The 13,235-nt window shown below is 40.3% G+C and overlaps 1 protein-coding gene across 2 annotated transcripts in view; it reads right to left on the bottom strand.

Annotated features, from left to right (window-relative positions):
- RRM2B (ribonucleotide reductase regulatory TP53 inducible subunit M2B) overlaps positions 1-11,308 on the bottom strand; it is a 37,870-nt gene extending 26,562 nt beyond the window's left edge. Inside the window, exons 1-2 of one of the 2 annotated variants that reach the window (XM_067711593.1) lie at positions 11,061-11,308; positions 1,790-1,945 (exon numbers count right to left, since the gene is read on the bottom strand). In XM_067711593.1, the coding sequence (XP_067567694.1) occupies positions 1,790-1,945; positions 11,061-11,108 (204 nt within the window). In that variant the 5' untranslated portion in view covers positions 11,109-11,308. Of the gene's footprint in view, positions 1-1,789; positions 1,946-10,855; positions 10,996-11,060 lie in introns of those variants that run through there. The other variant, XM_067711594.1, reaches the window with a different exon arrangement.
- Between the last annotated feature and the right edge of the window lie 1,927 nt (positions 11,309-13,235).

Below are 13,235 nucleotides of genomic sequence, written 5' to 3'. Positions count from 1 at the left end.
ACACCAGAACTTTTATCTTCTGAATCAAGGCTTCGATGATCAGGCATATTTAGGAATAAAGCTAAATCACTGATAAAACAATGAAATCTAGAGTTGATTAAACTGTAACTTACATAATTTGTTTAAATGAATAATATGTGGAACTAAAAATGTGTTTGACTTCCCAATTATGTATTTGAATCTTTCTATCAGCTGTCTATAAAACATGTACTAAATTTATATTTTAATTTTTAAAAATTAGTGTTTTTTAAGTCATAGTACTACACATATTACATTTCCTAAAAGATGTAAGAAATTTTTTGATGAATTAAAAAAACCCAGGTATCACAAGTACTTTTTTAATATGATGAATGAAAAAGCCACCTATGTACTCTGTTTGTTCTCTTAACCACATCTCACAAAAAACTTTCTAAAAACCACAGTTAGAGACAGTCAGGTGTGCCTAGCACTATGGCCCAATTTGAAAATGCTGAGTTTGGGTTTGGGTTGGTTTTTTGCTCTACATGCCAACTACAATATAACAAAGATGTTAATAACGTTAACAAATATAAAATAACAAAGATGGGTAGGTGGGTAAAATCAATGTAACAGAAGCTTCAAAAATTGGCGCCTTCTGATTTCTAGTATAAATCTCCCCCCTTCTGTGTAAAATAATAGCTTACATTTATTTAGTGCTTGCTAAATGCCAAGTAACATTCTACACATCTAATTAATCCTAACAACCAGAACTAGGTACTATTAGCCCAATTTACTGATGAGGATACACAGAGAGGTTTCACAGAGCAACTTTGCCAGTGGCACAGCTAGTACGAGGTAGAGCCAGGATTTGTACCTAGGCAGCCTGGTTCCAGAGTCTGCATTCTCAACAGCATATGTAAAGAGTCAATTTCTCAAAAAACAGATAAATAAACAGACAGATCCAAATATATCTAAACAAGTAGATATATCTATCTATATAGATAAACATGCACACACAGAGAACAGAGTGCTATACAGGCATCATCCATCGTATTCAAAAATGAAGACAATGATTATTTGCAGACTATGGAGCAACCGCTTGCATGACCGACTGCCCTTTTACCAAACCAGCGAGGATCTTCTGATTTGCTGTGTTCAACTCATTTCCTAGGCGGAAATTGCCACACTACAAGAAAACATTCCACAGCTGTCCTGTCTGTGGGCACAGCTGTGCCAGGTTTGATGTGGCTGAGGGCAGGGCCAGGCTGGGAGGAGCACTGTGAATTCAGGCCAGCACCTCAGAAGTGAGTGCCCTGCCCAGGCAAACTCCCCATGTGACAGCTCCTTCTGCACCATCAGATAAGCCTCTCATCTGAAAGGAGGGTCTCTAAGGCTTTCACTATTTCATGCTTTAGCTATGGCTGCAATTTTATTTATTCCACTAACCATAAGTAAAGACTAGTCTTATTTGGTCACAGCAAACCAAAACTCTGTTTAAAAATGGAAAACGTTCTGAAATATATTGGAGGTAAAATTCTGGCAGACTGAGATGACATTTTTGCAGCAGAAAACATGTTTATAGACAGTAATCTAAACACAAAACATTGCAGAACCCTGTATTTAGTACTATTTAGTACTAATAGTATTTAGTACTATTTAGTACTTAGTACTATTTAGTACAAATAGTATTTGTATTTCAAACATTATCTTATACAACTGATCTTATTCAATGTACCTTATAATGTAAGTTAAACATTTTTAATGTCCTGCAACAGAAAATGTGAACACTGCACTAGAGAACATGTTTGCTGATGACGGTGCTGCTACTTACCTCTTCTGCTGTCCAGAAGGAGGCCTGTGCCTGTTTATACATTTTCCAAATGTCAGGGTACTGGATTGGAAAGATGACAAATCGGCGAGAACTTTTTCTTAGGAGTGGCTCTTCATTTGACTTTGCTTCATTTTCGTTGGTATCTGAAGATAACTTCTGTGAAAAATAAAGTACAAGTACCCATTTTATGGAGAGATTTCCTCTTTATTCACATCTAAACACACATCTGGGGAACTTCGGGAGACAGCATCATTTTGGGAGCCAGTGTCCCCAGCTTGAATCCTTACTGTTATGTGGTAGCTGGTTAATGGTGTTTGCTTAGTTGTGTGGCTATAGGAAGTTCCTTAACTTCTCTGAGCCTTGGTTTCCTCATCAGTAAAATAATACCTACCTTAGAGGTTAATTGTGATGATTAAAAGTGTTTTAAACAGAGCCTGGTGCATAGTAATCTCTCAAAATATTATTGCCATTATTGTTACTTTGAGGATAAGTATAAAATTAGACCCATAAACGTCACAGTGGACAAATTTCTAAAGTTGTGGACAAAATGCCCCTTCAGTGCCTCTCACAGAGACAGAATGCTGGCATGAATAGGCTACTGTTATGAGCTACTTTTTAAATTTTAATGTTTTCTTTTCTAATATTAACTGAAATTATAATACTTACCTGAAAACTCCTTACCAAAAACTTAGTAGCCTTTGTTTGTCTGACCCTTCCCATGTACCAATTGGTTTTTGCTATTTACATGTTAACATTCCTTTACTGCAATATGGTCTCACTGGGGCTGTCTCAAAGCTCTATGGGATAAAGTAAGAAACACACACCTAAATACATACTGCTTGGAAAGAGGATGGCACTCTAAAACGGGACAGTGCCATATATGTGTGTGTGTGTGTGTGTGTGTGTGTGTGTGTGTGTGTGTGTATTTTTTTTTAATAATCAGCAAGAGAGCAGAGACCAGTTTTTATATATTGTGGTGTTCCCAGAGTACTGTGTCAAGTGTAACATCAATAAACATTAGCTAAGTAAGTGAATGGGCTGTTAATTTCTCTTTACCTTGTGCTCAGATTACCGGATACCTTTAGATTTTTAAAAATTTAACATAAGACCACAATACATTAGTGAAATAACCTAATAACCACTCAAAGCAAGCCTCCTCTGAGTGCCCTCACATCTCTTCCTCCCCCCACTACACCAAAGGCCTGGATTAGGTGCCTAACATAGCACATAGCTCACTGCAATTTAATTCCCTGTTACTTCTCTACAGTCTCTTCTAGACCGTGCTTCTTAACAGCAAAAACCAACTTTACACTTGTGGAATCCCTAGAGCCTAGCATAGTACCTGGCACTTACTCAATATTCATTCCACAAATATTTAAGCAAATTTTTGAAACGGAAGTGGTCAAGTTTTTTGTTTGTTTGTGTTGCCATTGAGGGCTCTGCAATCTCAAAAAAGCCGTAAGATCCTGACACTGCAGTTCCAGGCTCTAGAACAGGAGATACACATAAGACCATGTCCTCTGGGTCCGGTGTTGAGGCTGCTTTTGAACTGTCACCACACAGATGCTTTATATACCTTATTCTGCTTAATCTGTACAAGTCAGTCAAATAGTAACAGTATTCCCATTTTACAGATGAGACAACTAGGTCTTGAAGTACATAAATAACATACCCAGGATCCCACAAGTGGTAAGTGGCAGAAATAAGATTAGAACTGAGATAGGTCTGAACTCAAAGCCTTGCCTTAAACTACATCCATACATATGTATGGATGGCAGCTAGTAGGGCCAGCCTACATCTAAAAACCAGAATTCAAAACAGTGAGATAACTAAAGTTAAAAAGAGTAAACACTACAATTAACCCTTGAACAACACAGGTTTGAATTGCACAGGTCCACTTACATGTGAATATTTTCCAATAAAAACTACAATACTATTCCATCCACAGTTGGTTGACAATCAGTGGGTGCAGAACCATGGATACAGAGTGCCAACTGAAAAGTTATATGTGGATTTTCAACTGCACCAAGGGTCAGTGCCCCTAACCCCCAGGTTATTCAAGGGCCAACTGAAATATCTCCTACTAAGCAAAATTAATTTAACAAATGGTACTGATGTAACCAGTGAAATGACAGGAGGAGGAAATCACCAAATTTGATTTTAGGAAAAAGCAAGAAAAATAAAAATGATTTCATTATAAATAAAGTTGAAAGAACCAAAGTGATCCTTTGGATCTTACCAGCCAAACCGATAAGGCTTAAAGCAGTGATTTTTAACTGGTGCAAGCTTCAGAAATCTCAGAGTAAAACTTTCTCAAAATGCATTCGCCTTCTCCTTTACCAGGTTAAAATCACTATGTATAATGAGATCATTGAAGTGTGCTGTTGATGAGGATGTATTTCACAGGTGAATGATAAGACAGTAAAGATAAGATTGAAAATCAACACTTTGGAAATTGCCGCCTCTACGGCAGAATGTGAACCAAATGACCATATTTCACTCTACACTGTTCATTAAAGTACAAAATTGTGTTCACTTACAATAAGCACAAAGTATTATTCATGTCTTTAGGCAAGTCATTTAATCTGATCATCATCACTTGTAATTAGGAGGGTTGTTAAGAAAAGAAGCTGAATTAGGAGATACTGCCACGTAAAGAGAGGGGCTTTCACGAACATAGACTTTTGAACTGGGTTAGAGATTACATATTGCTTATTTTCCTGAAGCTAAGAAAAATCCACACACATTTTAAAACAATGTCAGGAGAACCACACATCCCAAAGTTCTAGGCTCTGCAGGGTATTCTCTGTGGATGTGGGCTAAGAACCCATATTTTAGAAGAAAAAACAATATGAAAAAAGGCATGATGGCATATGACATTTTTAAGAATTGGAAGTAACTTTCTATATCTGGACTTTATGGTATGTGGAGGACGACAGAAGAAGATAAACCAGAAAGGCAGAAAACACTTCACAATGACTTTTCCAAGTGTGCTCTTAAGAACTATGTGGTTCCTCTAGTGTCACAAACATTAGATTTAAAATTTCACTCTAAAATGTGTTTTTACAAGGACCTACTGTATAGCATAGGGAACTATACTCAATCTCTTGTAATAACCTATAATGGAAAAGAATCTGAAAAAGAATACATATACATGTATAACTGAATCACTTTGTTGTACACTGTAAACTAACACATTGTAAATTAACTATACTTCAATTAAAAATAATAAATGTTTTTAATAATTTAAAACAGTAATAACAGTAACTGACAGAAATGTTTTATACCATACAGAAAGGTAGCCACTAATGCATGGACTTGTGTTTCCAGGTTGTCCTTTTTTTTTTTTTTGGATGAACTCAGATGAAAGTTTCTCTAGCTATCTCTGCTTAACTGAAGAATAACACGAGATTAAAGACAGGCAGTTAAAAACAACAACAACAAAAACCCTGTAAACATTTGTCTCTATTTTTCAGGCGTGACCCAAGATTTTTTTTTCAAAACCAACCAAAAAGGAAAAAAACAATAATGCTAATAGTAACAATAACATAATAGTAGCTCTCTTGTTCGAAGTTAAGAACTGTTAGTTGAAAACTGGTTAAATTAAGGAATCACAAGAAAAGTATATATGCCTTAAACTATTTGATTTCACTTAAAACATTTACATTTATTTGCTAATCTTCTGCTATAAGGCCAAAACGTTGTCGTTGTCACACTGATTGGAGTCCCAAGACTTTCTGACATTACGACAGCACAACGCAACACCTATACTTTCTAGTTTTAACACACTTAGGGTAGCGCAATCTCAGTGCAAAATCCTTATCTCTTTTATGATTCTCCCCAATCTTTTTATACTTGTTTGCTTACATCTAATTCTACAGAATTTGTTAATAATTCATGTTTATTGAATTTTCCAAAGCTCTCAGTTTAAGTTTTCATAGAAAAAACTTTCTTTTCATACTCACATATTACTAGTTTCCACATATTTAATTAAATTACAGTCACTACAGGACTTCCCTGGTGGTCCAGTGGTTAAGAATCCACCTTCCACTGCAAGGGACACTGGTTAGATACCTGGTCGGGGAAGTAAGATCCCACATGCTATGGGGCAACTAAGCCCACGCACCACAACTACTGAGCCCGCATCCAGCAAACTACAGAGCCCAAGCACTGCAACTAGAGAGAAGCCTGCATGCCACAACGAAGAGCCCACGCACCAAAACAAAAGATCCCGTGTTCCGCAACTAAGATCAGACGCAGCCAAAAATAAAATAAATAAATAAATAAATAATTCAAAAATGAATAAATTAATTAGTCATTACAAAACAAGTACTACTGGTATAAACAGCACTGGAAATAAAGACAGCTGATCCTGGTGGCAACAGAAGTACGTGAGTGCATCAGACAGCAGCATACTAGCCATATGCATTTTGAATGCTACGGGTATCCACATATTTTACAGGGTTGATAAATCCACAGAATTGGCCAGTAGTGAATTAAGAGAACTTCTGAAAAATACGCGAGGTAATTCTTTACTAAGTTTGATATAAATCTTCAACTATCATCTATACACCAATTTAAAGTGATGGGTTCATCAAAACAGACTTACTATTCCATTGATTTTATAAGTAATGATAAAATAATATATATAATATATTATATATAATATATATGTTATATATATTAACTTAATTAACTTATTATATTATACAAGTTATATATATTAACTTAATTAACTTATATATAATAATATATATGTTATATTATTATTTTATACTTATTTTATACTTATTTTATACTTATTATTTTATACTTATTATTTATACTTATTATATATAATATATGTTATATATAACTTATACATATTAATATATAATATATAACAATAATATAATATTATCATATTATATATAATTATATTAATTATATATTAATTAATTAACAATTAATATAATTAATTATATACAATATATAATTATATATTAATTATTAATATATTTGATTATGTAATTAATTATATAATAATATATAATATTATTATAACTTATAAGTTATATTATTAACTTATATTATTATATAAGTTATATATATTAACTTAATTAACTTATTATATATAATAATATATATAAGTTATATATATTAGCTTAAAAAATTATACTAATAAAATAGACAAAAGTCAATTTTATCAATTAGTGTTGTACTTATGATTTTGTTTGGAAAATTGGCCCAGGTTTTAAACCATGCAAGGGCATTGAATGTAAATATATATGAATTTTGCCATAGCTATTTTCCTGTCGCCATTTGATACAACTATTTTGACAATTTCTTTTTTACTCAGTGTCATCATTTTGACAAAAAGAAGCAAACGAAACATTTTTTAACTTTCAGCTGTTAAAATACGTACTCCATCTCCAAGCTTTATCTGAGGTTAAGGGGGATGCGCCTATTTTTTGCATTTTAAATGGATATTAAGATGTTGATTTTTTTGAAAATGTTGGAGCAGGTCAAAGTGGTCTGCTTTGATATATAACACTTTGGCATCTGGCCTTAGCATGCAGTCTACTGGGAGCAATTGAAAGTTTTTAATCAGGTAAGGAACAGAATCAGATTTGTTTTATAATCACTTTTGGAGAAATGTGGCTAGATTAGAAGAGAAATTGGAGGTGGAGATAACAATGAAAAGATTATTGCACTATCCATCTCTTGCCTGAACGAGGATATCAGCTCCAGAAACACAAAAGACTGATTTAAGGGATATTCAAAAGTAGATTTAATAATTCCTGCTAAAATCTGGATTCTGGACAACAGGATAAGGAAGAGTTGAAGATGCCCTTGAGGTTTCCAGCTCCAACAACTGGATGATCAAAATGAGAAATAAGAGACTCAAAGTGCTCAGCACCTGGAGAATAACTGAATCAGACAAAAACTCTTACTTCTCACATTAGATGTTTAACAAAAGCTTAATTTGAATTAACTCCCCCCACCAACCCAAGCCATAACAAGTTACAAACACAAAAGCCTTTTAAAAATCACTTTGGTCGGGCTTCCCTGGTGGCGCCGTGTCCGCTGCCGATGCAGGGGAAACGGGTTCGTGCCCCGCCGGGAAGATCCCACATGCCGCGGAGCGGCTGGGCCCATGAGCCATGGCCGCTGGGCCTGCGCGTCCGGAGCCTGTGCTCCGCAACGGGAGCGGCCACAACAGTGAGAGGCCCGCGTACCGAAAAAAAAAAAAATCACTTTGGTCAATAAAAAAGATAATGGGCTCAAGTTTCAAGATATCCAGAAGGCAGCTGAAAATATAACACTATGGTAGTAGGCAGAGGCACTACCTCCCTCCTTCCTAATTCAGTGGAGATCTATGAGTAGTCGCCAAGAGGATGGATGTGATTATTCAGGGAGAACATATAGAGCAGCAGCAGCACAGCTGAGAATGCAGACTATCTCTCTTCACAGAAAAAGGGCAGATGGAAGAAGAGCCAGCTGGGATTAAAACTGGCTGAAATGGTTGTAAAGCAAAGGTAGAAGTGACCTGACTTGGCTAAAGCAAGGATCAACAGATGAGACAGAAAGGATCTACACTGTGGATTTCAATTGGGCTAAGATGTTTGGAGTTTTCTGGGCCAAAGATTTTCAAATATCTGGGGGGCTGGGAGGCTGAGACTTCAACTCTCCTCACAGGCATTCATTGTGGAGCACAGTTTAAAATCATTCCTGGGAATTCCCTGGTGGTCAGTGGTTAAGACTTTCACTGCTGAGGGCTCGGGTTCGATCCCTGGTTGGGGAATTAAGATCCCACAAGCCCCGCGGCACGGCCAAAAAAAAAAATCATTCCTATGGAGAGTCATGGAGAGTTTCTGGGTAGGAATTAACATGGATTGGGATGCCATGAGAAAGATAAATTGGACATCCCTGTGTAGGTTAAATGAGAAAAGAAAAAACATAGATTTTGGTAGCAACTATAGTGTCGATTTCAGAGGTAGAAATGACAGCCTGAATTAAGATGTGGCAGTTAGCGTGAAAAAGCTGCTTGAACAGGACTTTGCCAGTCTGAGGAGCTGGGCAGGTTTTGGTGGGAACTGAGACCCTTTTGGGAGTATTTATTTGAGTGGAGTGACACGGAGGCACAGGTTTAATGATGGATTAATTTGGCAGTGGTAAATAGGATTGGACAGCAGGTAAGACCGGAAGTAGACAAATAAATTTGTTGTAACTGCATAAGTGTTAAGTGAGAATGTGAAATAGCTTCTCATCGTCATTCCTTGGCAACATTCCACCATCTTTTTCAGAATGGTGCTTCCTGTTTCTGGTCACCTGGTCCCAAGAGTTACTAGGACATGCTAGGGCACCCATCTAGATCAAGATTCCCCAGCTAGCACTCACCCTGCTCTGATCTAGGCTGGCATTCTACACAGCCCCTCCCTCCCATCCACCTCCAATTTCACCACTTTCATTTGCTTGCCTTCACCTCTCTCCTATTCTTCAGGTGAAGTAGAATATTTGGATGCTGTCAGAGCCATACACTATTTGTAGGTGTTTTCATTTTCCTATTCCCACCAAATCTAATAAGACAGATGGAATACTGGCCTAGGAATGAGAGCTTGGTTTTAAACCTAGCTCTGCTACTGATTTGTGTGGTCCTGGGCATATCATTTCATCTTTTCTGGCCTAAACTTTCTTACCTTGAAAATAGGGACTATCAATTAGATTAATGATAGTTAATTTTGAGAAACTATAAAAACTTTGAACCCCCTTTATCAGGAGATTCACAGCTGCACATACAAAGTCTACAAACTTCAGGAGAGCCATAAACCCCCTTCAAGGTATAAACTCTTCAAGGCAGTGTTCTTAAAATATGTGTACCAGGATCACCTGAAGTGCTTGTTAAAAATGGAGTCCCAGACCCATCCCAAGAGATTTTGATTCACTACATCTGGGGCATAGGCCCAGTAATTTACATTTTTTACAATGTTTTCCAGGTGATTCTGCTGCAGGTGGCCCATGCTGCACCAATATATCTAGAGAAAAAAAGTACTTAAGGCACCCTTGCATTTCGAGTTAAAAACTGTGGAAGAGGTGCTCACTAAAATTATTTCTATATCTAAAGTACTGCCTCTGTCTTTGTGGGTCTGTATCAAGATAGGGATAATAAATAAAAATTAACTTCCAGGTCTTAAATCTCAATAAGTCTTGGTACTACTAGCACAAACAAAAATATCTGAGTTGTCCCATTACAGTGGGGAAATTGGTACTAAATATATTTGTTTCAAGAGGGGAAGAAAAAGTTTGAGGGCTATTTACAATTTGTTAACTAGCTACTAAATGTTTACAAAGTCAAAATAAAATAAAATCCCAAATCTGGAATCTACAACTTTCTGAAGAAATGTAGGGCCAAGCAAGTGTCTCTGTGAACTGAAACTCTATTAAAATAATCAGATACCACACACAGCAACAGGTTTAGAAGTATTTACAGAATAACAGGGTATGAAAATTATAGTGCAACAATTTGAACTACCCTACAACCCTACAATCTAATGAATCCCAGCTTATTTACTGTTGCTATATACCTCTACTAATATAGAAGCAGAGAAGATGAACACGTTAACTAAGGTTTTTATTAAGCACCCACAACTTCTGTGGCACTTTGCATAAAGCATTTTACTTAATTCTCTGTGAAGGAAGTATCATTTCCACCATATAAACGAAGATAGTGATACCCAAAGATTCACAGCTAGTTTAGCCGGGTCTGAGAAAACTGGCCTCCTAACCTGATCATTTCATTGTTAATGAGGATTTCCCGACGCCATTCTACCTATCATCTCCACCCCATCCACCTGTGTCAATTTCCACAGGCATCCTTTCAAGTCCTTTTACCGATCCCAGAGATGGCATGCATTTCTCTAGCAGAGCCACCAGTCCTCGGCCCTTGCCTCAATTTCCCCGGCTAGGGCTCCAGAACAGGGAAGGATGGGAGGGGGGAGCGCCTTGCCCCGGTCTGAAGTCTCAGAGCATTGCCTTTGGGTAGCCCCGGAACAGAGCAGTGGAGCAGAAACCCGGCTCGCTCCTCACCCCTCCCCGGGGACTGCCTCCCGGGCGCTCGAAAAGACGAAACCCGTCTGCAGCGACGACTCGAAGCCGGGCCGACACCAGGTTTCAGAAGGCAATGAATAAAATTTCTCACAGCGCTCCTGCACCTTGCAGGTCCCCGCCGCAACCCGCAATCTAGAGGCCAGTCGTGACTGGGGGCGGGAGAGGAAGCAGCAGCAATGTTTACCTCCTCCTGCTGGGGCCTGGACGCTTCCGGCCTTTCCGCGTCTCCCATCGCGCAGACTCCGCCAGAGCTACGAGAGCAGAGGGAACCAAGTGCCTCAGGCCACCTCCACCTGGGACAGAACCAAATAGCCGGCGGGTCCTCTGAGTCGGCCCCGACCCCTCCTACTCCTGCCGGCCCCGCCCCGCTCCACTCTGTCGACCTCACTTTCTCGCCTGCCCATTGAGGGACTGTCCCAGCTCTGGCCTGGCCCCGCCTCCCCGGCCTCAGGGACCCGCCTGCTCCGCAGGCCCCGCCCCACTCCTCTGCGCCGGCCCCACCTCCCGCCTGTTTAATGAGGGTCCCTCCCTGCGCCTGCCGGCCCCGCCTCTCCCGCCTCCGGGCCCCGCCCCGCTGCGCCGGCCCCATCTCCCGCCTGCCCAGTGAGTGATTCTCTCTGCGTCCGCTGGCCCCGCCTCCCACGCCTCCAGGCCCTGCCTCCTCCGGCAGCCCACGCCCCCACGCCGGCCCCGCCCCCTGCTCGCTCACTGAGGAACTCTCCCAGAGGCATCCCCTCGGCACGACCCCCAGTCTGTGGCCTGAGGGGTTCGGCTTTCGGCTCCTTCCGCGAGGCTGTCCTCTAGTCGCGCGGTGCAGGAGGTGCCCGCACCTGCCAGGTCATCTCTCTTGGTCGAGACTCTCCAGCTAGCTCTCGCCTTGCCTCAGGAATACGGTGTGTCGCGCTAACTCGGCCTGAGAGACCGCCAGGTAGCGGTCGGACCACACACAGGAGGAGCTAAAGAGGAGAGAGCGCTCTTCGCGTGTGGAGCGGTAGTGAGGAGAAGCCATGCTCTCGGTGAGAAAAGAGGACCGCACCGTTACACCACTGGTGAAGAGAGAAGGCTGCCCTGCTTTGTCCTGAAGCGACCGAGAAGAGGTAGGCGGAAGGTGTGCGGGAACGGGTCGGTGGGGCGTCGGGATGAGGAGGGGGGCGAATGATGGAAGGCGGGGATGGGGTTTGAAGGCTCTGTGGATACTGGTTCAGCAAACTAAGCTTGTAGTGACACTTGCGCTTAGCAAGTGACGGGCGCCGTACCGCCCTGTGAACCGAGCCGCGGGGTCCCGCGACGCCCCTGTGCCGTAGACAGCGATGCCCCTCCGCTTACGGACCAGGAACTCGGGCTTGGGATAAACCCCTGAGGTTACCCAGCCCGAAGGCAGTAGGCTTCCAGGCTCCCTGCGAAACGCTCTTTTCAAGGCCGAAAGTCAGAGTGTGGAGCGGGGACAGACTCGGGGGCTGCCGATGGCCCCGCCTCTCAGAGGAGCTATCTAAAGATAACTGCCCACAGAAAGAAAAAATAGTTGGGTCCAAAAACTAGGAATGAGGTGAAAGAGAGATTTCCTTAAGTATTTTGAAGCTGGAATATTGAGGGAACCTTGTCGTGCCTTGAACAACATGCACCTGTTCTGTGATTAGCTGATGAGGGAAGTGTGGTTAAAACAGGGTAGAAGATTAAGCTTTGAAAACGATGAAAGTTCCTTCTCAAACCTGTCCTAGAGCTGGGGGATGAGAGATAGCCTTTCTTACTTAGGCAACTGCTAGGGGCCAAGTGCTGAGTAAAAACTTTTACAAATAGTAACTTTAAATAATAGTTAAATTAGTACTGTGAGGAAACTGAGTCTTAAGTTAGATAATTCATCGTAGGCCATGTGGCAAATAAACTAAGAGCAAGGATTCTACCATTTAAAGTCATCGAACAGTATGCTATATGTCAGGCATCATATTCGTATTGAAGATGCAAAAGTGAATGAGACTAGTGGAAAAGAACGTGGATCCTGGAGCCATATCATCCTGGGCCTGAATTCTAGCTCCCTTGTTTATTAGCTGTGCTACTTTAGACAAGTTACTTCGCCTCTGAGACTCAGTTTCCTCAATTCCTTCCTCATAAGATTGTTGTGTGGATTTACTAATATATTACTTGTAAAGCACCTATTGGGGTGGAAAATGACAGTGATAGCTTCCAAGTACACTAGTAATCAGGCCATCCTAGAGGTCATGGAACAGGAAGGCTCAATTGAGTCACTCGAATCACATGTTTTATTAAATTAATTGAAAACATACATTAAGGGGAAAGAGATGGAGTAGCTAACCTATTTAAGATAGGATGTGGGGAGGGGAGGGAGTGGAAGGACCATACT

Source organism: Pseudorca crassidens, chromosome 17 (genome assembly GCF_039906515.1).
Source record: "Pseudorca crassidens isolate mPseCra1 chromosome 17, mPseCra1.hap1, whole genome shotgun sequence".
Taxonomy (NCBI): Eukaryota; Metazoa; Chordata; class Mammalia; order Artiodactyla; family Delphinidae; genus Pseudorca; species Pseudorca crassidens.
Note: the sequence above shows the minus strand (reverse complement) of the source record. Positions and strands in the feature narration are given on the sequence as shown.